General features: G+C 35.2%; 2 protein-coding genes across 11 annotated transcripts; both read left to right on the forward strand.

Moving 5' to 3' along the window:
• Positions 1 to 282: 282 nt before the first annotated feature.
• On the forward strand, positions 283 to 5292 carry LOC110623462 (probable linoleate 9S-lipoxygenase 5). The gene is made up of 9 exons (XM_021768420.2): positions 283 to 622; positions 1973 to 2262; positions 2360 to 2600; positions 2693 to 3034; positions 3143 to 3228; positions 3400 to 3507; positions 3651 to 3955; positions 4050 to 4313; positions 4398 to 5292. The coding sequence occupies exons 1-9, from the start codon at positions 373 to 375 to the stop codon at positions 5149 to 5151; spliced, it is 2640 nt and encodes an 879-aa protein (XP_021624112.1). The 5' UTR covers positions 283 to 372; the 3' UTR covers positions 5152 to 5292.
• A 1865-nt stretch (positions 5293 to 7157) lies between these two features.
• On the forward strand, positions 7158 to 22389 carry LOC110622919 (DNA polymerase zeta catalytic subunit). Of its 10 annotated transcripts, none has more exons than XM_021767654.2 (25): positions 7159 to 7384; positions 7613 to 7695; positions 8447 to 8504; positions 8618 to 8667; positions 8744 to 8856; positions 9683 to 9725; positions 9843 to 9911; positions 11429 to 11584; positions 11696 to 11867; positions 11952 to 12043; positions 12143 to 12353; positions 12462 to 12565; positions 12723 to 14298; positions 14440 to 14667; positions 14745 to 14795; positions 14869 to 15197; positions 15377 to 15519; positions 16020 to 16611; positions 17163 to 17309; positions 17648 to 17923; positions 19180 to 19287; positions 19715 to 19941; positions 20408 to 20711; positions 20928 to 21545; positions 21902 to 22389. In XM_021767654.2, exons 1-25 carry the CDS (start codon positions 7285 to 7287, stop codon positions 22073 to 22075), a joined length of 6024 nt encoding a protein of 2007 aa, XP_021623346.1. In that variant the 5' UTR covers positions 7159 to 7284; the 3' UTR covers positions 22076 to 22389. The 10 variants fall into 10 exon arrangements, 9 of the variants coding, with proteins under 9 accessions (XP_021623348.1, XP_021623346.1, XP_043816276.1 ...); XM_043960341.1 differs by having other exon boundaries at positions 12143 to 12314; XM_043960342.1 differs by having other exon boundaries at positions 12143 to 12272.
• Positions 22390 to 23899: the final 1510 nt, after the last annotated feature.

The raw sequence follows: 23899 nt of genomic DNA on the forward strand, positions 1-23899 counted from the left end.
AATTTATTTAATTTGATTTAATTTTAAATTGAATCGACCGAATACTTATATGTCAAAAACAAAAATTTAAATTTAAAATTTTTTATTAAAAAAAAAATATCCATATTATACTATTTTATTTTTGAAGTACCATGGCTAAAATAGTAAACCATTATAAGAAAATGAAATGGAAGCTGTCCAATTTGATCAACTAAAATATTCCGAGTCAAACCCACAAAACTGTTAGTTTTTACATTATAATCCATCAATTTTCTTATATTTTTTCTCTATAAATACCACTCATAGCTCCTATGCCATTTCCATCAAAACCCCAATTAAAAATTCACAATACCCACTACCCTGTTGTTAGAGTCTGAAGCAAAAAGGGGTATCATGTTTCAGAACGTAGTGGATGCCATTACTGGTGACAGTAGCACTGATGGTAATAAGAAGATGAAATGTGTGAGTGGCGATGGTGAGTGTAAGAAGATCAAAGGCTCTGTTGTTTTGATGAAAAAGAATGTTTTGGACTTCAATGACGTCCATGCTTCGGTTCTCGATCGTCTTCATGAGTTGCTTGGCCATGGAGTCTCTCTGCAACTTATTAGTTCTGTTAACTGCAGTGACGAGCCTGCGGCTGCTGGTGAGTTTATTTCTTCCTTTCTTTTCTATGCCTTCTGCTTCCAAGTTGAGAGGAAGAAATTCAGGGCAGGTATAATCTGGATTGAAATCAAGTTTCCACAACTATACTCTGATATCCACTCTTGGATTATTTTCTTTTCTGATGATTCATTAGTTCCTTGATATGATCGATGAAACTTGGCTACAATTTACTAGGTGTGAGAAATCAAGCTAAGTCTTGCTTGGTATTGAAGAAAAGAAAAAGAAAAAAGAAAAAGTTTTTTTTTTTTTTTAATTTAAAGAGAAAAATAGAGAAAACCAAAATTTGTTCATTTTCGTGATCTGGGGTTGTGGTTTCATGGTTTTGATTATTCTTTTCTATTTTTTGATACATTCTGGTTATCCTCTTCCTTCCACTTTCTCCTGATGAACAATTCCACTTTTTCTTTTGAGACAAGACCTGTAGTGAAAAAGTGATTCATAATTCCTAGCAGCCTCACTGTTACCCGCAGACAATGAAATAGGAGTGGGAGGACCCACTTGAAATCATCATAATCTGTTGGAACCTATGGTAGGAATTGAGGCTGTGACAACGCAAAGTCACAGTCGTATGGTATTAAGACTTTCTCTTTGTACTAATGGGAATAGCCATAGGGAATCGAAAAAGCATTAAGAATGTCAGATGTGGTCCACCAGCTCCACATTAACCTCAACAAGTGTCAATGCCAGAAACTGTTTCTATTTATTTATTTAAAATTTTCTAGGCTAGGAAACTCTATTTTCAAGATTAATTACCATTAAATAAAAAAAAAAGTTAAATGGATACCTACACATCTTTAATTTACCATTTTTTTTATTAAACACCTCAATATACAATAAACACTTAATTTTTTAAAAAATATTATTTTTAAACACAATTTAATTAAATTTATGATTTTAAAATTAAATTTAAAAATATTTTTTTTCAAATTTTTAAATTTAAAAGTAATTCTTTTAAAGATTAAAAGTTTAAAAATAATATAGTCTTAAAGTCTAAAAGTATTATTTTTAAAGTTTAATTAATAAATTACTATTAAAGTTGTACATTAATAAGTAAAAATGCTAAAATAAATGTTTGTAAATATGCATTTGACCAATAAAAAGAAAATCAAAAGATATATATATATATATTATTTTTTAACTTCCCGTTGATAGCATTTTTCACGACCTGCAGATTAATTATCGATTGTATTTTAAAATTTCTATGCATTAGAGCTTAAGATATGTGAATCCCGGGATTAAATAATAGAATTCAAATGAATAGAAGTGCATATGTATCAGCAGTGGGCGACATCACCATCCCTCTAATTTTGATATTTGCATGCCTTTGTAGAGAATGGCATGCGGGAAAAAGTAGGAAAGCCTGCATATTTGGAAGATTGGATTACTACAATAGCTCCATTAACACCTGGAGACATAGCATTCAAAGTTACCTTTGATTGGGATGATGAGATTGGAGTTCCTGGGGCATTCATCATCAGAAACAATCATCACAGTGAATTTTACCTGAAAACTCTCACTCTAGAAGATGTTCCTTGCCAAGGTCGAATTCACTTTGTCTGCAACTCATGGGTTTATCCTGCCAAACGATATAAGAAAGATCGAATTTTCTTTGCAAATAAGGTAAGCGACCATCATTAGATTTTGATGATAGTAGTAACTTAGCTTGGTTATGACCGAAGCTTGATGAGCTGATGATGGGTTTTTTGTGATTGTATAGACATACCTCCCACAAGAGACGCCAATGCCACTGCGCAAATACAGGGAGGAAGAGCTGGTGAACTTGAGAGGAGATGGAAAAGGAGAGCTTCAGGAATGGGATCGTGTCTATGATTATGCTTACTATAATGAATTGGCAGACCCTGATAAGGGTCCAAAGTATGTGCGACCAATTCTTGGAGGGTCTGCAGAGTACCCTTATCCTCGCAGAGGAAGAACTGGCAGACCACCAGCAAAATCAGGTGCTTTGTCTGCTGTGAATTACTCCTAACTAATTTATATATTCTCATCGAAGATGAGATCTTGATACTGTTTTCTGTTCTTTTGTATGCAGATCCCAAATATGAAAGCAGGTTGCCGCTTCTCATGAGCTTGAACATATATGTTCCAAGAGATGAACGATTTGGTCACTTGAAGATGGCTGATTTCCTTGCTTATGCACTGAAATCCATAGCTCAGTTTATTAAACCTGAACTAGAGGCCCTATTTGACAGCACCCCAAATGAATTCGACTCTTTTGATGATGTACTAAAGCTCTACGAGGGAGGGATTCAGCTCCCTGATGGCCCCTGGCTAGAAAATATAAGGCAAAACATTCCACTGGAGATGCTTAAGGAAATTTTCCGAACTGATGGAGAAAGGCTTTTCAAATTTCCAGTGCCGCAAGTAATTCAAGGTATGATTATCTCTAATCTGAAGCTACAACTGACATTTTTCAGAATACATTATCCTGAACTTAATTCTCCTGTCATTCAATTGTCATGGTCTAACTTCTAACAAGCAGAGAGTAAGACTGCTTGGAGGACTGATGAAGAATTTTGCAGAGAAATGCTGGCTGGTGTAAACCCTGTCATCATTCGTCGCCTCGAGGTACATCGAAGTTCTTTTCCCTTATTGTTTGCGAAGAAGTTGGACTTGTACAAAATTTATTTTGGGAAATTTATAATGGATCTTCTTTATTTCCTTCCAATTTCAACATTTACAAGGAGAGGATGTTGGCCTTTTAATTTAGCACATTTCTGCTACTAAATTTTACTGCAGGATTTCCCTCCGAAAAGCAAGCTAAACAGCAAAAAATATGGCGACCAAAACAGTAAAATAACAGAAGAGCACATTAAGAATAGCTTAGATGGACTTACTGTACATGAGGTAATGTTCCTCTACTTGCTACTCTGACAACTGAGTCGCGTTTAGGATCAAAATCATTGGATGTTCATGATTCAGATTAGTTGAATTCAATCAACTACCATAAACAAATATACCTAAAACATTTTGTGTTAATGGTGATGAAGGCGATCAAGAACAACAAATTATACATACTAGATCACCATGATACAGTGATGCCATACCTGAGGAGGATAAATACTACTTCCACAAAGACATATGCATCAAGAACCCTACTATTCTTGAAAGATGATGGTACTCTGAAGCCTCTAGCAATTGAATTAAGCCTGCCTAATCCTGAGGGAGATCAATTTGGAGCCATTAGCAAAGTATGCATACCAGCTGAAAATGGTGTTGAAGGTTCTATTTGGCAACTGGCTAAAGCTTATGTGGCTGTAATTGACTCTGGCATTCACCAACTTATCAGCCATTGGTATGAAATCTGTCAAGCAAAAAGACTACTAGAAGAAATATATTTAATTGATAACAATGAAGGTTAGTTCTAATTTTCCCTATTTTCTTCACAGGTTGCATACCCATGCTGCAATTGAGCCATTTGTGATTGCAACGAATAGGCATCTAAGTGTGCTTCATCCGATATACAAACTTCTGCTCCCTCACTTCCGTGACACAATGAATATAAATGCAGTTGCTAGACAGACACTTATTAATGCTGGTGGATTGTTGGAGTTTACAGTATTTCCTGGTAAGTATGCCATGGAAATGACATCCATGGCTTACAAAAGCTGGAATTTCACAGAACAAGCACTTCCTGAGGATCTAAAGAAGAGGTAAAAATAATTTCATTCCCTTAATAATGCGTCATTAACCTTCTACTGCATTTCGTTGACAAGTTACCTCTTTGTTGTGTTCAGAGGAATGGCAGTTGAAGATCCTAATTCCCCACACGGTCTACGCTTACTGGTAAAAGACTATCCTTATGCTGTTGATGGGCTTGAGATATGGTCATCAATCAGGGAATGGGTGAAAGATTACTGCTCCTTTTACTACAAGACAGATGACATGGTAATTAAAGATCCTGAACTCCAGTCATGGTGGAAGGAACTTCGCGAGGTAGGCCATGGCGACAAGAAAGAGGAGCCCTGGTGGCCTAAGATGCAGATAAGGGAAGAACTGATAGAATCCTGCACCATAATTATATGGATTGCATCTGCTTTACATGCAGCAATCAACTTTGGGCAATACCCATATGGAGGCTACCTTCCCAATCGTCCAAGCATAAGCCGTAGATTCATTCCTGAAAAAGGAACTCCAGAACATGAGGAGCTTACAATGAACCCAGATAAAGCTTTCTTGAAAACAATCACTGCGCAGCTGCAGACTGTTGTTGGCATTTCCCTTATAGAAATCTTGTCAAGGCATTCATCTGACGAAGTTTATCTTGGACAGCGAGACACACCTGAATGGACAACAGATGATAAACCAATAGAGGCTTTTAAAGAATTTGGGAAGAGGCTGGAAAAAATTGAGGAGAAGATTATAGAGATGAACAGAGATGAGGAACTGAAGAACCGCATTGGACCAGTTATGATGCCATACACTTTGTTATTTCCTCGCAGTGATGTTGGACTTACTGGCAAGGGAATTCCCAATAGTGTTTCGATCTAAAAATTCTCCGCAGGAAAATTTCAGTTCTTGTTTAATATCAATGCACTTTTATGTAGAAAGCTTCAAGTAGCTGTATCAGAATCTGTTCTAGGATTAAGGTAATAAAATTCATAAATAATGGGCAGATCAGAACGTAGCAAACCCTCTTCTTCTTGCTGTTTGGTCGATCTGAAAACGAGAAAGAAATTAAAACTCGTTGAATTGTGAAAAATTCTGTCCCTTTCCATAATCCAGGAGGAATTCTGCCTGCTATTAGAAATTCGAATAGAAATGCTAAAATTGATAAATTCATCCATCAAGGCTTCCAGCAGATTTCCAGGGGATTGTAATTCCATACGCTTGTCGTTTAGCTTTACAATAACGTTGTTCAAGGATAAAACGACATGTCGTATTATAGTATCTGAACAGAAAGCGCTACTTCTTGAATATCAAATCGATGAAAAGGATGAATTAGTATTAAATTCTTGTTTTTTAAATATTAATTACTTAATTTTTATTTCTTAAAACGTCAACATTAAATTTATTTTTTTATAATTTTACATATATATTATTAAATAAATTATTTTTATATGTAATTAATTGTATTAAAATTTAAATATATATATATATATATATATATGTACTTTTATTTTTATTTTTTTTGAGAAATATGTATTTTTATTTTTAAAATTTTATATTTTAAATCTGTACTTTTATTATGAGAAACTAAAAATTTCCATATGAAAATAACGGTTTTTTCAATTTAATAAAGTTAAAATACATAACATATAATTTATTTTCAAGACATTTAAAAACAATAAAGGAGTAGAGACTCAAATTTAAATCAAAATTATATTATTTTAACTACTAAATCATGTCAAATTAGTCTATTTTTTTAAAAAAATTGATATATATAAATATAAATTATAACATAATATTATATATTTAAATATATTTTAATAATTTTAAAAATAATTAATAAAAAATTAAATATAGAAACTTGTAATTTAATAAACTCAAAATACATAGTTTAAATTATTTTATATTATTTAATCGGTCGAATATATACTAACATTTTTATATTAGTTGAGATTAATTTATTAACACTTAAATTATATTTGTAAATTATATAATGCTTGAATTTATAAAAAATAATAATTAAATATAAATTAATTATATTGTTTATTATTTATTATTTATCAAAAAAATTAAAATACAAAAATTAAATAAAAGTAAAATTTATAATATAATCTGATGACCGCTGGAGACACACCTATGACAATAGCCCATTATCTAGAGGCCTTCAAGTCTCCCGCATGAACCAGGTCCGGTCCGGCTAGCCTTAAGACCGGGCTCCAGTTGTCTCCCTCAATCGGGCCGATTCAGTCCATACGGCCCATTAAACAAATTTTATTCGAGTTCAGCTTTAATCCTATCTTCAGGCTCAGTTCGACATTAGAAAGGGATCAACCCATTTGTTTTATGAGTCCATCCGCATGTACGTTCGGGGAGAACCAGAGGCCGTTACGTATGGGTAGGAATTCGATATTCTCGTACGTCCGAATCAACACGACATGGACAAGTGAAGTGAAGAGACAGTTAGTTATGCGTCGTTAGCAGGCAGAAGAAAATGAGTCGTTAGCAGGCAGAAGAAAATGAATACAAAGAAAAAACACTCTCCTAAAAGGGGGCTTTTTTGGAGCTAAGCGGACAGAACAGTGATAAACACTATTTTTTAAATTTCAGATCATCATAATCAATAAAATTTAAAATGTAATTAATAATATATATTATTAATTTTTTAATAAAATATTAATAATTTTTATAATTTTAGATATTAAATAGATTGTTTGATAAGTTAATTCTAAGATTACATAATATTTTTTTCTTAATTTAGTATTTTGGCCACAGATAAATAAGTTATATTTTTTTAAATAATTAAATAATTAAATAATTAATTTCAACTGAATACTGGCCTTCGGTAAAGAGTATGGGGGAAGCCAAGCCACTATAAAACCCACCAAAAACTAAACCTGGCGCCAAATGAAGGCTCCCAAGTCTGTGCAACTCTACAATTCAAAGTTTCTCCTATTCCTTTCTTCCCTCGACTAAAGATATGTGTATTTATGCTTGATAAAATTGAGTGAAAAATCAATGGAGAATTCGAAAATTTTCAGCGTTCGAATTGTATCAATAGATTACTACATGGCACCACCAATACCTAACTTCGATATCTGTTACAGTAGCTTTCAAGGTACGAAGGAACCCTAATTACAATTGCAAGAACTAGATAATCTATCTGAGTTTTTGGGATATGTTGCTTTTGCATCATCATTAGTTTAGTTGCAGCAAATTGTTAATTGGAGTTCAAAGTTGCAGTTTTGCTATTGATTAGTTTGATGTTTTCATTTTATCTGTGTACAAATTTGAGGCATGAGTTGGAAGGTGAACGAGTGTCTAATGTATTTCTTGAACTTTGAAGGTGGGAAGGTGAACGAGGTTCCTGTTATAAGGATTTATGGCTCCACGCCTGCTGGTCAAAAGACTTGTTTGCACGTTCATAGGGTAAGATTACTGTTGTACTCTTATAATTCTATTTGTAATTATATCAACTTGGATTCCTAGTTGATTCCAGCTGCTATTTGTGTGTAATTTGGGACACATTCCGATTTTGTAGCAAAACTGTGCAATTTGTGCTTTCTCAAATGCACCATTAGCCATCAGGGCCTTTCCAGAGCTTGAGTATGAAATTGGTAAAAATAAGCATTTTGTGGATCAAAATAGGGAAAAAATACAAAAAAGTGAAATATGGTTCACTCTTTGACCCTAAGTGACTATTGTTCATTTTTGTCAATTTGTTGCATTTGTTTGTCACAATTAGCATTTTTAGAAAAAATGACTAACACCGTTAATCCATGTTGATATGGCATTGATACATAATAACATTATTATTTTTAGTGTAAAGTCACCATGGGTATTGAATGACCCATCAGTACCATTTGGTGGTACATGATGGTTTGGACTATCTTTGCTAAAGGAGCATAACACAAGGTATTGGATTGACAAAAGCTAAACCACAGCTTCTTGTGAATCAAAGTGCAAAAACACAAGGATTTCTTTGTTATTTTCCCTTAAAAATTTCCCCATATATTTACAGGGCCTGACCTTGATCCATGTAAAATGAATGGATAATAAACATTGCTCATACCTCATAGTAATGGGCTTGAGTGTTTAGTTTTGCATTGGTGGCACTTTTCTTGATTACTTGCTTTTACTTTTCTTTACATAACACTAGTTGTCTATATTTCTGTTGTAGGCTTTTCCATATTTATATGTCCCATGTTCAGATATACCACTTCATCCAGATCAAGAAGGTACAGTTATGTTAGGAAAAAGGTTAAAAGTATGGTTTATCATTAGTGCACAAGTGATACTTGAAATAGATTCCCCCTCCCCACTCTTTGATTGTTCAACTTCAATCTCACAGGTGACTCCTACACAAATGCAATTTCTCTTGCCCTTGAGAAAGCCTTGAAGGTGTGTGCGGTTCATTCTACTTTCGAGTTTCATTATATGTTTTTCATTTTTTTTCATGGCTAAGTTGAATTCACAGCTTAAAGGTAATGCTGGTTCAAAAAGACAACATGTGCATGGCTGCAGTCTCGTGCGAGCAAGGAAATTTTATGGTTACCACTCATCAGAAGAGTTGTTTGTCAAGATAAACTTGTATCCATATGTTTTCTTTTCTAATTTTATTTATTTTTTTTAATTTATGTTTGAGAGATTTACTATTTAGTCTCTCAGTATTACCATTATTAACAAATCAATCCTTATATTTTGAGAAATCTATTAAAATATCTTATATTTTCTCTCCGTCAACGAAATAGTCCTTCCATCCTCTTTTCCGTTAAAAGCAGATGAAGAATGAGAGAAAAAAAAATTTAAATCCAATTTTGCACTCAAATAAAACATCTTATTTAGTCCCTGAGTATTATCATTATTAACGAGTGAATCCCTACATTTTCAAAAATCTATTAAAGCGTTCTTATCTTTTCTCAGATATATTAAAATGTCCTTATTTTTTCTCAGATCTATTAAAACGACCTTATCGTTTCTCTTTGTCAACCTCCTCCTCCTCCTCTTTATTGTTTCTCTCCGTCCTCGAAGAAGAAGAAGAGAAGAAGTGGGTTAGTCTTTTGTTATATTTTTAACGGCAAAAATAGACGGAAGGACTATTTCGTTAACAGAAAGGAAAGATAATGACGTTTTAATAAGTTTCTGAAAATGCAGGGATTGATTTGTTAATAATGACAATACTCAGTACTAAATAATAAATCTCCTTTTATGTTTGCTTAGACGGAAGGACTATTTCATTGACGGAGAAAAAATATAATAATGTTTTAATAAATTTTAAAAAATGCAGAGACTGACTTGTTAATAATAGCAATACTTAGCGATTAAATAGGAAATCTCCTTTTATGTTTTCTTGCTTTTCTTTCATTTCTATAGTGTTCTTGGATTTACATTAGTGAACACCTTGACAAAATCTTATCTATAATCCTCATGATGTCTCTCGTGCTGCCAATCTTCTTCTGGTACTATTCTTAAATCAGCCAGTAATGCATGGTTGTGGTGGCATTCACTCCATTGCAATTTTATGTTGTTGTGCAGTTATTTACCATAACACTACTTTTTTTGGTCTTCTTCTCCAGGGAGGGGCAGTTCTTGATAAAAGCTTACAGCCTCATGAATCTCATATTCCTTTCATTCTCCAATTTCTGGTAAATTTGGACATAATTTGGAGTTAATAAATGAAGTTTTTTTATCATACGAATAAGACTAGATATCCATGAGTTGCAAACTAATTATTGTTGATGTCATTTTATACAATAGTTTACTTGTATCATCATGTCCTTGGTGGTCATTTTCCAGTACTGATGGCATTTGATCACTTTCATGGCTTTCTTTATTGACCCTTCTTTTCTTGATCTTGTCCGGTTGTTAGGATGAATTGTATCCATATCCATATCCAACCTCCTAGTCTACGTGAACCATAGTTACTAAAGGTGCGAGATGCCTTAAGTACAAGGGGTCTTGGGGCCTAGGTGCTCTTAAATGAGGTGAGGTGTGAAAGAATACAAAATGTAATAAAAAATTAAAATTAAATTCGTAACAAAACTTGTCAAAGTTACTAATCTGCAAAACATTTGCTAGTATATAAAATAAAAATATTTTTTTAATCCAAATAAACAAAACTAAATTATTATAGAAATCAACGTCAATCATCCTATATTCTTAAATAATTACTCTTCAATCTTTGTCAAAAGTATCATAATTTTCTTCTTCATCAAACTTCTCTTCATGTCATACTCCTTCATCATCCTCAAAGCATAAACGTCTGTTAATTGTTTATTATCTACTCGCATTTGTGGGTGTTCCACTCGTTTTTAATACCAGCACTATATGCCATGCTACAGATATTATCTCCTTAATCTAAGCAAAGGCAGACAACCGGACACAAAATCATAACAGGTGGGGAAGTCACAACTCAACAAAATCATAGCAAAGTTAAAGGAGAAAAAAAGATGCTTAAAGAAGTTTCCAATCATGGAGGTGTAGAAGGCTGTAGTATAGTAATTTTCCTTTTTAGAAAATCTAAGTACTGGAGAAAATACTAGGAGTCATGAGACATAAATTGAAAAAGAGAGAAGAAGGACAAACATTAAAAGGCAGAAATCATTAAAACCTATACCATTATACCATGCCTTAGGTGTGTCTGTGCCTGGTCTGAGGCACTCGCCTCAGTGAGGTTGCCTGCCTTTTAACTATAAGGCGCTGAGGCTTGAGCTTCTTGTGGCTTGGGCTTCTTGCGGCTTGGGCATGCACTTAACAATTATGGCTCGAAAGCAAGCCATTTACATTGGGACTATGGGATTTGCAAATGTTTGCTTGTGGATTCAGACGTTGTTCTATATCGTGGGAGCAAACCCACTTTCCAACTAGGCCAATCCTTTGATGTGCTTTCAGCATCTAAACATCAATACAAGGCAACTTGATGGTGTAATTAATACTGTTGCTGTATTATGTGAGACAGCTTTGTATATTCTGTTTGACCAAAGACAAGGTTACGCAATTTCTTCCTTTAGTTCAATTCTTGCTTGGGTATTTGTAACTTTGTGTAAAACTTTCATCTCATACTGAGAAATTACTTGTTTGGGGGATTTTCAGACATCACTGTGTTGAATTTCCTCATTTTTGAGTGTCCTATTTAGATTGTTTGAGCTTTTCTTCTTTGCAGATTGACTACAACTTGTATGGAATGGGTCATGTGCATTTATCAAAAATGAAGTTCCGTCATCCTGTACCTGATGTTTATACAATGAGAACATTTACCAGGAATATCCTACATGGACTGGAGATGGAAAATTCGACTTGCATGTCTGCTGATTTTCAGGTTATCCATGTGTCTTTTCTTGCAATATGCTTCTGGGATATATTGGAATCAATTAATACTGGTTGTCTTCTTTAAAAAATTGTATGTAAGGCAGTGGATCATTTTCATTAGGCAGGTTTGAGTGGTGGTGAGTCTTTCGATTCTCCAGTTTGGATATCTTCTACCATTCCAGGTGATTGGATGTGGCAGTTTTCCAGTGAATTTGAGCTGTCATCAGATCAGGGCATTTACCAAATTAAACGCCAAAGCATCTGTCAACTTGAGGGAGATGCTACTGTAGATGGTTTGTTTTGCTTTATAATTATGCCCCTTAGCTTATTCTGTTCATAATTTCATCGCCAAATTGTTGAATATTTGTGGTTTGCAGAGATTCTAAACCAGCAATTTAAAACATATGCATCTCTCTCGCAAACTGGTTCAGATGTAAAAATGGTGCAATCACTTATACCTATTTGGGAGGTTTGCCTGCTGTCTGTCAAATTGGCCTTTTACATGCAATAGATTGATTTTTATATTAGCTGGCTTTTCCTTTGATAAATTTTCTTTCCTTTGATACAGGAAGAATATGAAAGGAGTGGGTTGCATGAGGCAGCTATACCACCTGATCCTGGAAAACCACTTGCTGAGGATGTTTTGAAAACACTGTCACATGAGCTTGATTTTGAGAGAAAACTTAAAGAGTTGTATAGTAAATCTGAAGGCCTACCTTCATTCGGCAACATTGTAAAATGTCAGCAGTCATTAACATCTGCCTATGAAGATATTTTGGGTGAACATGAAAAAATAAATTTTGATAATACCCATGAACAACCTTTAAACTGTTCCGCAGAAAGAGATACTATTGGGTCTTCATCACTGTTGAGTTCTCCATGTGCAGATCAGTTGGACACAACTCCAGCAGAAAGGAAAGATGCTTGCCCAGAATTCTTGTCTGTCAGTGACCTACAATCTACTGAAACAGTTGGAACATTGGATCCAAAGGTTCTCCTTGTTAGCATGTCCTTTCTAACTGTAGATTTTTTTTTCCCTTTCTTTCTGTAAGATCTTATCTTATTATCATAAATGATGAGTTGTTGTCTTCCATTATTGCACATATTAGAGGACTGCTTCAGGTGTTATAAAATTCATTTGTTTCCAGACTGCAGATCCTGAAGCTTTGGACCTTCTAAGGTGGCTTGCCACTTCTCAGGCTGCTGATGATATAAACTCTGATGATGAACTTATTCGTGAGACAATTCTAATTCCACTTTTGCCTGCAAAAACAATTGATGAGGTGCTGGAGAAAGCTAATATGGATTATGAAAGTGAGTCCCAAAAAGAGTGTCAGGACATTCTTGATTCTATTGAAAATTTAGTTGATTTGGAGGGTTTGAAGGAGAGAACTTTTCATTCTATTGGTTGCAGCAATCGAAATCAAAATTTGTCAGAGACTTCTCATGGGGATGGTTTGGTCTCATCTTCTTCCAGAACTGCTGAAAATTTATCAAGGATAGGGATGAAAGATGATTCCAAAAGATGTCAGACAACCGGCACAAATTTCACTACTAAGTGCAAAAGGAAGAAGTCATTATGGGGTTCTTTACCTTTCTCCATGACCCGAAAGGGGAATGATGACTTAGAAGCTGTTGGGTCCAATATAGCTGATGCCTGTATTGGTCAAGGTAAAAGTTGTGTCACTACATCCATGGCTGGAAATGAGGGGGAAAAACGTTCCGATATTCTGTTGAAAAATTTGAACTCAGATGTTTGTGAAGTAAGTGACCTAGTTGGATGCTCAGTACGAGACTTAATGAGAATAAAGCGATGCCACCGAATTGCTCAGCAGGATTGTGGCAATATTGAGGTTAAACATTCAGGGGGAGAGTATGAACAAGTTAATGTTCTCTTGCCAAATAAATTGGACATACTTGCATTACGTGACGATGAATGTGACAAAAATCCTCATGGCTTTACCAAATTTAGGCCTTCAATTACTGACAAACAAACAGTGTTATCAGAGATACATGACTTTAAGTCTGTTCCTCCTAGTTGTCCCTCATTCATGGCTGTACCCTCTGCAGCAAGGCATAGCGCTTTGCAAGTTAGTGAGCATCCTTCTCCAGTGAATAAAAGAAATAAAGAATTACAATGCCCCTGTAAGTCCGACAGGCAAAATTCTGCAACTTCCATGGGCCATTGTGAAACTAATAATGCAAAAGAGTTGGACCAGGAAGATGTGATCTTTAAAGAAGCCCTAACTTCAAATCTTTATAATTCCAAGTCTGATTTATCATCTAACAATTTATCGTGTAAAGATGTTAATTTGGTTGGTAAGAGGTTGGATAAAAAGGAAGCAGCTCTTTCATTCAGTTTGACGGCTTCTCTTACTGAGCAGGAGATATTTCCAAGAGATGATTATGAGTGTAAATGTTGCCATAAAGGCAGAATATGTGAAATTCCTAACCCAAATCCTATGGGCGTGTATATGTCAGCTGACACCCCTGTTCCGCAGAATAAGAATTCTTGTTCTTCTAAACATGTAGGAAGTTTTGGTTTCTCTGTACATGGCAGCTCCATATTTGATGGAGAACCTGGAAGCTTAATCGGCATGACCCTGAACAAGAAACCACCAGTTGTGGACTGGAAAGATGCAGCATCCGAAAATACATCATTTGTGCCTGCTCTATCTTATCACACTTCTCTACTCATTAAGGACAGCAATCTTGGAACTTCAGGTTGTAATTTCCTTTTCATTTATCATATTTAGTCTTCCCTCCCCCCTTCTTTGGCGGATATGACTGCTCCTTTTCTGTAGGGGCCTGTTAGAACTTAGAAGTTACAACTAACCAATTCACTACTGCCCCCCAAACTTATAGGAAATACGTTGGATGAACTTCTCCCATTTTTTGAAGGGGATTTTCAAGAGGAGAAAGTAGTGCAGCACGAGTCCTTTCCCAATGTTGACCCAAATATAGCGCAAGAATCTGCCTTGGGTGTTCCAACTCACTATCAAAATGATGGCTCAGTCTTGTATCTTTTGACACCTGTCTATTCACCACCTTCTGTGGATTGTGTGTATAGATGGTTAACATGCAATCATGAAGGTATGAACTAGAATTTGCTGGCCAAAGTTTCAAATGACTTGGATTTCACATCTAAAAGTTTTTGTTGTCATTGGCAGGTTCTTCTGGAGAAACCAATGCATGGTCAACAAATACTTTGTCCGTTAAAGGTATAGTATAGAAATTTTTTTAAATAGGACCCACAAATTTAAGGATCTATTAACATTAAGCTAATTTTTGTAGGCCCTTCTGAGATAGGTTCAAAAGGCTCTTCACCTGTTTATGGTAATAAGGTCCCTATGGAATTGGACTCTACATCTAATTTAATGCCTATACGAGATCAAGCGCAAAAAGAAATACATCAAAATGTTAATTCAGAATTTCACCTTCAAAAACCTCTGCACAGTGAAGAAAATAATGCAAAAAAGAATGCTGGCGTGGACTGCTCTCTAGATTTATCTCAAATTTCAGGCCCATGTGAGAGATCAAATCCTACTCCCCTCAGTCAAATTGGCTTTCGTGATCCTGCTAGCATTGGTGCTGGGCAGCAACTAACCTTATTAAGTATAGAGGTAACAGCAGATGCAGCATCCACCACACATGATTCTTTATGCTATTATTAACATTCACATTCCATCAACCTTTGGCTTTTTGGAGATAAACTTTTAGTTAGCAACACAAGCCTTGATGGAATCTATCACACTGTCAAGTTGTTAATAATTGTTGATTGAAATGTAACACCTGCTGACAGGTTCAAGCTGAAACTAGGGGAGATCTTAGGCCAGATCCTGGGTTCGATGCCATCAGTGTTGTTGCTCTTGCTTTCCAAAGTGATAATGATTCTGCTATTGAAGTTTGCGTTCTTTTGCATAGTAATAGGGAATCTTACAACAGGTAAAAACAGTATGAATCACATGTTGATATTATTTATACTCTTCATGCTAGGTTGGTTTTTTACATTTTTTCTGAATTTGCATCTCCAATAAATTGGTTGGCCTTTGTTAAGGAACAGAATGGAATGTGTGAAATTAAGCCATACCATATGCTCTACTCCTGTTTAAGTTTGGGATTTCACAAGGAAGAAGTAAAAAAGAAGCTTTAAATTATGAAGGATGTTTCTAATGGTTGAATAAGAGGAACCATATAACATATCCATTTCTTTTTTGGCTTGAGGGTACTTAGTCAAAAAATTGTTGGCTTAGGTCTTTTAAGGTGGCCCCACTTCAATCTGGACTGTATATTAGGTTTTTTTATCTTCACTTTGCTGCTTTAGAGAGAATCTATCTTCTAACTCCATAAATTTGATCTGTCCTAGTTTCTGGTTTATGACATGTGGCATATCTTTTAAACAGTAAATAAATGTTGCCTTCTTACTATGTTAATATTTTTGACAGGAGTTCTGATGGAATATCTGTAAATAAGGTGCTTTATTTCTCCGAGGAGAAGCATTTGCTTAGGCATTTTATAAGGACTATAGGTTTATTTGATCCGGATATTTTAATGGGTTGGGATATTCAAGGTGGTTCTCTTGGTTTTTTGGCAGAGAGGGCTGCGCATCTTGGTATGGGCTTACTTAATAACATTTCTCGCACACCATCAGAAGCCAACATAGGAACCAGAGAAACAGAAAGTGCTGATGATGAAATGCTGGATGCTGTGCTGCATGAATCTTTATTTGCAGATTCTGGTTTGGTAGACCAAGCAGTTATTGAGGATGAATGGGGCCGAACTCACGCTAGTGGTGTCCATGTTGGTGGTAGAGTGGTCCTTAACATATGGAGACTGACGCGTGCTGAAGTTAAGCTGAACATGTATACAGTTGAAGCTGTTGGTGAAGCTGTCTTGAGGAGAAAAATTCCATTAATTCCATATAGAGTATTGACAAGATGGTTTTCTAGTGGACCTGGACGAGCAAGGTATAGATGTATCGAGTATGTGATACAGAGAGCGAGATTGAACCTTGAAATAATGAATCAACTCGATATGGTAGGACATTAAAAGTTTGAAATTTAATGTTTATATATTTTCATTTTCAGATTCACTAAGCTCTTCTTCCTCCCCCTCCTGCTCGCTGTAAATTGCATAATATGTTATGAGTGATATATTGGCTTTAGATTAGTTAAGTCAGCTTTTTCATTGTGTTAAGAAAAAAGTTCAGTTTTGCTTGGGGTAGATCACCACTCATTCTCTCCTCTACTCATTTTTAGCATTGGGCAGTTCTAGGAATTGATTGAATGAATTAGGGCATTTCCAATGACCTCTTGTTTATTCAGCACTCATGAGTCCAAATGGTATATGTTGTATTCTTATTAAATGTTGAAATTTCTAAGGTTCTATCCTCTTTTCTTTTTCCCGTCTTAAAAGTGTGTTTTATCTTGAAATAGTTGCACACTCAATCAAAGTACATCTGCTATCTAGGAACTTTTTGTGCCCCCCCCCCCCCCCCCCCCCAGAATAAAAAAGAGAGAAAAGAAGTCTTCTTAAAATATTGTTTGGCTGGTAGTATGATCTTGATCTTGGTTTGAGTGGTTTTGCAGGTAAATCGAACTTCGGAGCTTGCTCGTGTATTTGGAATTGACTTTTTTTCTGTTCTCTCACGAGGTTCACAGTATCGCGTTGAATCTATGTTTCTCAGATTAGCACATACACAGAACTATCTTGCCATTTCTCCTGGGAATCAACAGGTTATTGTAATGGACTCCTAATTTTTACTGTATGTTACTTGATGAGATATTTTCTGAATAAAATTTTTTTCTGAAAAAGTGTCATCTTGTATATTGGTACTTCAAGTTTCGTTTGAATCGACAAATTTATAGATTCATTTACAGTAAATTTGACATTCTCCTAATGAACCTCTGTTAATTGAGGGTGGCTAAACATGTATCTCCTTACCTTTCTGTAATGCTCCTCAATTTTTTCCCTTGCATAATCTGAAGCATGGAATAATATTTCTAGTTTTTCTTCTTTTTGAACCGTGCTGAGTTATAAATGTTTGTCTATTGACTCTATCTGGATTATATAGGTTGCTTCTCAACCTGCAATGGAGTGCTTACCTTTAGTGATGGAGCCAGAATCTGGCTTCTATGGTGATCCAGTTGTTGTCTTGGATTTCCAGTCTCTTTATCCATCAATGATAATCGCATACAACCTTTGCTTTTGCACGTGTCTTGGGAATGTTACACGTTTGAAGGAAAATACACTAGGGGTTTGTTCGTATTCACCAGATCCACATGATCTAAGGGATTTGAAACAGAAATTCCTGCTTACTCCAAATGGTGTTATGTATGTTCCTTCGAAGGTAATTCACTTCCCTTTGTTTCTATCATAAAATTATTTTTTTACTAGCATGACACATGCATAGCATGTTTTTCTAACATGCTTTCTGTGGAATGTTCTCTAAACAAAATTATTATTGTTGATAAAGCTTAATGGAAGAGATTGCAGACTGAATTGTTTCCATACCATTTTTTTTTGTCTTGTATAAGAGTAGAACTCTTTCCTATTTCTCAATAGCTTTTTTCTTTTATTTCCTTTTCAAAGAAATTGTTTATGACCTTCCATTCATCCTCTTCTTTTAGTTCAGTAACAACAAGTATGCTATTGATCATCTTCTTTATCGTATTATGTTTGACTTGTATTGTCAGTTGGTCTAAATTAATTCACTCAACTTACTCTTAATTTTAGTTCAGTAACAAAAGTTCTATTCCTTGTGGAAATGTCATCAAAAGCTCTTTCTTTATGTTATTGAACCATATTGAGTCCACTCAGAAACTTGACTGGAGTTTGATGTGGTATCCATGAGAGTTTATTTTAGCTGAGCTAGAGATGCAAAAGTTCCATCATTTAAAGTTAAAATTGGTCAATCAGTTAGGGCCATTGCATAGATTTCCAATAACTGGCCACTTCACATTTTTGGCTGCTACTCACTAGAATATGCCCCCCAATGGCTTTATTGAAACAAAATTTGGACTTCCTTTGTGCAACAAATTGAGGTTTAGTTTTCATGCTGAAGTCAAGTGCTACTGTGCTAATTTGAGTGACTATAGCTGAAATTAACGTTTATGAATTCTGCTAAGTTGGGTCCATAACCTTATGAATACGCTGGCAAGAAAACATACAATTTTTTTTTTTTTTTTGGGGGGGGGGGGGGTGTGTTGTTGTTCATAACCTACTCTTAATCTCTGTGGGCATGGTAGTAGCTTCATCTTTGTCGCTCAGAAGTGATGTAACCTAAGCTTAGGTACAAGTAGTTGTCATGTTTTCCTTATTGGATCAATTTATTTCTCATCAGAAAAAGAGATTTGTGCCACTAAATGTATGATTGAATTGAGATGCTCTGGTGAAACATAAATGCTAGAAGTGGTTTTCTACAGTTATTTGCCATTGTAAATTTTGTTTTATCACTTCTTTGCATTGGAGGTGGTGTTCTTATTTTTAATTCTCCAAAAATCTTATTGTATCCAACTCAAAAATTTATGTGAGTCATGCCTCTACTTGGCTGAATAAGAAGGGGAGACAAGGAAAGGAAGTCATATCAATTCTTTGCATTTGCAGGTTCGTAAAGGCATACTGCCCCGGTTATTGGAGGAAATATTGTCAACTAGAATAATGGTGAAACAAGCCATGAAGAAGTTGGCTCCCTCACAGCAAGTTCTTCACAGGGTATGGCTGCTCTATAATAATACTCAAACTGATCATTCAATATATATATAGGTAGAGGTGTTAGAATAATTTCTGCTTGATTTAGATGGATTTACTTCTTTCCTTTGAAAATTTTATTTTGTTTAAGAATTAGAATGAGCTGAAAGTTGCACTCTTTTGGTGCATAATATCTAACGTATCGTTTTTGTTTTCCATATTATCTTCCATAGACTTCCATGTCTGATTTTATCTCTGGAATTAAATGCACATACTCTTGCAGGAGGCAAGATAACATATTTTTAATGCATCTTTGTATAGGCATATTATCTGTGGCTCCAGGACATAGTGCAATATATTTGATATATGAATTAACGTGGATGGCCCTGCCTTGGTGATAGTTAATTATGCACAGACTTGGATATTTAAATGAACTTTCTTATTCTTTCAGATATTTAATGCAAGACAACTTGCTTTGAAGTTGATAGCAAATGTAACCTATGGTTATACAGCTGCTGGATTTAGTGGTCGCATGCCTTGTGCGGAGCTTGCTGACAGTATTGTTCAATGTGGCCGGAGCACACTGGAGAAGGCAATTGCTTTGGTAAATGCAAATGATAAGTGGAATGCCAAAGTTATATATGGTGATACTGACAGGTGTGCAACTCTAGTTCTTAGGTATTAAAAATCTTTTGTGATGCTATTCAGAATAAATTTGTAAGGCACACATGTGAGGTGTACCTTTGGGTGCATCCTATCTTGCTGTTATCAAATGTTGCATCCTCGATTCCATAGTGTTAGATTATTGGAACTGCACCCCTCAAAGGTTAGCTTGAACCTCATACATAGAGATTGGTTATAACTTTGTGATTGTAAGACTAAACTTAGTTACTAGCAATTCTCTTCAAAATTCAAGTATGGGCTTGTGCATGTGTATGCACAAATACGCATGTGTTAGTTCTAGCTTTTTTCTTCAACATTCAAGTATGGCCGTGTGCATGTGTAATTGTGTACGCACAAATATGCACATGTTTGTGTAGTGGGGTCCAACTTCTCTCAAAGAAGGTTGTGCTCCTTTTGGTTCTCAATCTATTATATCTCAATTAGTTTGCAGTGACACCTGTTTGGGGTTTGTTTTATGCAGCATGTTTGTCCTCCTCAAGGGACGCACTGTCAAAGAATCTTTTCAAATTGGGCATGAGATTTCTTCTGCTGTAACTGCCGTGAATCCATATCCAGTGACATTAAAAATGGAGAAAGTCTATCATCCATGTTTCCTTCTTACTAAGAAACGTTATGTTGGTTACAGCTATGAGAGGGTTGACCAGATTGAGCCTGTCTTTGATGCCAAAGGTATTGAGACTGTTCGCAGAGATACATGTGGGGCTGTCGCCAAAATGATGGAGCAGTCATTGAGACTCTTTTTTGAACATCAGGACATATCTGAGGTGGAAACATCTATACTTGTTTCTTTATCAAGTACTATAAAGCCTAAACCAAGATTCATGTCTGAACTTTTGATGTGCCCTCTGTGTGTGTTTACGAGTCTTTTTTTTTTAAACCATAAATGATGAATAAGGGCTTCCTATATTTTTTCCTACTATAGTCTCTTCTATGAAATTTAGATATTTTTTACTAAGTGAAAGCTTCATGTTTACTTGCAGATTAAAGGATATTTGCAGCGTCAATGGACACGGATTCTATCTGGCAGAGTATCTCTTCAAGATTTTGTTTTTGCAAAAGAGGTTCGCTTGGGCACTTACAGTACAAGGGCTTCTTCATCACTTCCTCCAGCAGCAATCGTGGCTACTAAAGCAATGAGAGCAGATCCCCGGGCTGAACCGTGCTATGCAGAGCGAGTGCCCTATGTTGTGATCCATGGGGAACCAGGTGCCCGCCTGGTTGATATGGTTGTGGACCCATTGGAACTTATGGCAGTTGATTCTCCTTACAGATTAAATGATATGTATTACATAAACAAACAGATAATCCCAGCATTGCAGCGAGTATTTGGACTTATTGGTGCTGACTTAAACCTCTGGTTTTCAGAGATGCCCCGCCCAGGAAGGGATACTTTTGCTAAGCGCACGCCATATGTCTCAAATCCACAACGGACTAGAATTGATTTTTACTATCTTTCAAAACATTGTGTGCTATGCGGAGAGTTGGTCCACACATCAACACATATGTGCAACAAATGTTCGCAGGAGGAAACTGCTGCTGCAACAGCCGTAATTGTAAGGACATCGAAATTGGAGAGGGAGATGCAACACCTTGCTGCTGTGAGTATTATGGTTTTATACGTCCGTCTTCTTAGGTGTCAAAAATAGCTATAATTTCCCGATGTGGTGACTGGTGGCTGTACATGTCCTAACTCCTAAGGCATGTATTTTATGGTAGCAGGATTTTCCTGTGTATTCACTAGCTTTAGAAAGTGTACCAAGAATTTGGGCAAATTTGGGAGTAGATTACTATACTTATTTAATGGGGAAATTGAAGTTATTAAATCTTTTGAATTAGTGAGGGGGTCATTTATTGCTTTTTTTTTTTTTGTTTAGTTAGGAAATATTTTTCTCTCTCCTGATTGTACTCATTTTTTTCACATTGGATTTTCTCAAGGATCTTAATTGTGTTGCAGATATGTCGACATTGTGGAGGTGGGGACTGGCTTATGGATAGTGGAGTAAAGTGCAGTTCGCTTGCTTGCTCAGTGTTCTATGAGAGGCGTAAAGTTCAGAAAGAACTACAGGGCATATCTGTTGTTGCAACAGATAAAGGTTTCTACCCTAAGTGTATGGTTGAATGGTTCTGAATGCGGCTCCTATCCATAACGTGTTCGGTTATGTGATGACCAAGTGAAAATTCTCAAGTTTAATCAGGAAAAAAATTGCTGATTAGCCCTGTTGTATAGTTGTGCAGCTTCTGACGACTATACCATTCCAAAATTTTGCCATGCAGGCGTAGCAAAATAATTGGCTGTTGTACTTACCCGTGAATATTCAGATTGAAACATAGATAAAACTGAGATGAAAAAAAGGTGAGGGAAGGAGAGAATATCAAGTCAATTAGAGTGTATTATTACATATAAGAATACATATTAGGTAATAAAATAAATTAATTTTTTAATTATAGCCTAATTATATTTCAATCATATCACATAATCATATTTCTAATTATGCACACAATTACTGTAAATTTAGTCTATTTACAGAAAGTATCTCAACATTTTATCTCAAGTATATGCTTTAAACTTGTTAAAAATATATTAGATTTGTGAACCTCGAAAAGATTTTGTGAAAATATCTGTTAAAACTAGTAAAAATGCATTTCGATTCAATATTTTGCTTAATAAAATTGCAATCCATCTCTTTATATTTTATCCTCTCATAAAAAACTTGATTTGATGTAATATGAAGAGCAACTTAAATATCATATATCAGTTTTATTTGGCCAGTATCGCCATATTTCAATTTCTGAATGAGTTGTTTCAAGAGTTTGCATGTTGTCAAAGTTTTGACTCAATATTTTGTTTCTATATTTGATCTTACAATCACACCTTGTTTTTTACTTTTTCAGGATATAAGATTTCTTCTAATTATAATACAATATTCTGAAATAAATCGTCTATCTGAAGGAAAAGTTATCCAATCTGCATCATAATAGCTGATAATTTGGGAGTGATTCTTGTTCTCGTAGAGTATACCATTTTCTATAGCTCTTTTGAAATACCTAAAAATGCGAATGACTGTATCCCAGTGACTATTGTATGAAATTTGAAAAAATTGACTAACCACACTTACGGCAAAGGAAATATCTGGTTGCGTGATAGTGAGATAATTGAGTTTGTCAACTAATCTTCTATATCTAATAGGATCTTTAAGTGGCTCTCTCTGTTTAGAAACAAGTTTGATATTTGGATCCATTGGAGTGTTCACGTATCTACAGTTTAACAAGCATGTTTTTTCTAATATATTCAAAGCATATTTTCATTAAAATATTACAATATCTTTTTTAGACTGTGCCACTTCAATCCCTAAAAAATACTTCAATTTGGAAATGACTGAACAAATATTGTTTAAACTAAGAGATTTCATCATGATCATTTCTTATAATGACAATACCATCAATATAGACCAATGCATCTATCACCATTATAATGAAAAAATATGGAATGATTAGAATTAATTCGAGACCTTTCAAATTGTTAAACTACAGTGCTGAATCGTCCAAACTATACTCTTGGAGACTGTTTTAGTCCATAGAAAGAGTACCAAAGATAACATAGCCTGACTCCTCCTTAGCAACAAATCCTGAAAGTTGCTCCATATAAACTTCTTTAGCAAACTCTCCATAAAAAAAGGCATTTTTAATGTTTAGTTGATGAAGGTTCTAGTGATTAATTGTAGCCAATGAGATAAGGAGACAAACAGAAATTATTTTGGCTGCTGGAGAGAGAGTATCATTGTAATTAAGCCCAAAAATCCGTGTGTAACTTTTAGCTACAAGGCGAGTTTTAAGGCGATCAATTTTGCTATCAGGTCCCACCTTAATTGTGTGAACCCATCAACAACCAATAGTAGACTTGTCAGGTGGTAAGGATACCAATTTCCAAGTTCCATTGTTATGAAGAGCAATT

Source organism: Manihot esculenta, chromosome 9 (genome assembly GCF_001659605.2).
Source record: "Manihot esculenta cultivar AM560-2 chromosome 9, M.esculenta_v8, whole genome shotgun sequence".
NCBI lineage: Eukaryota > Viridiplantae > Streptophyta > Magnoliopsida > Malpighiales > Euphorbiaceae > Manihot > Manihot esculenta.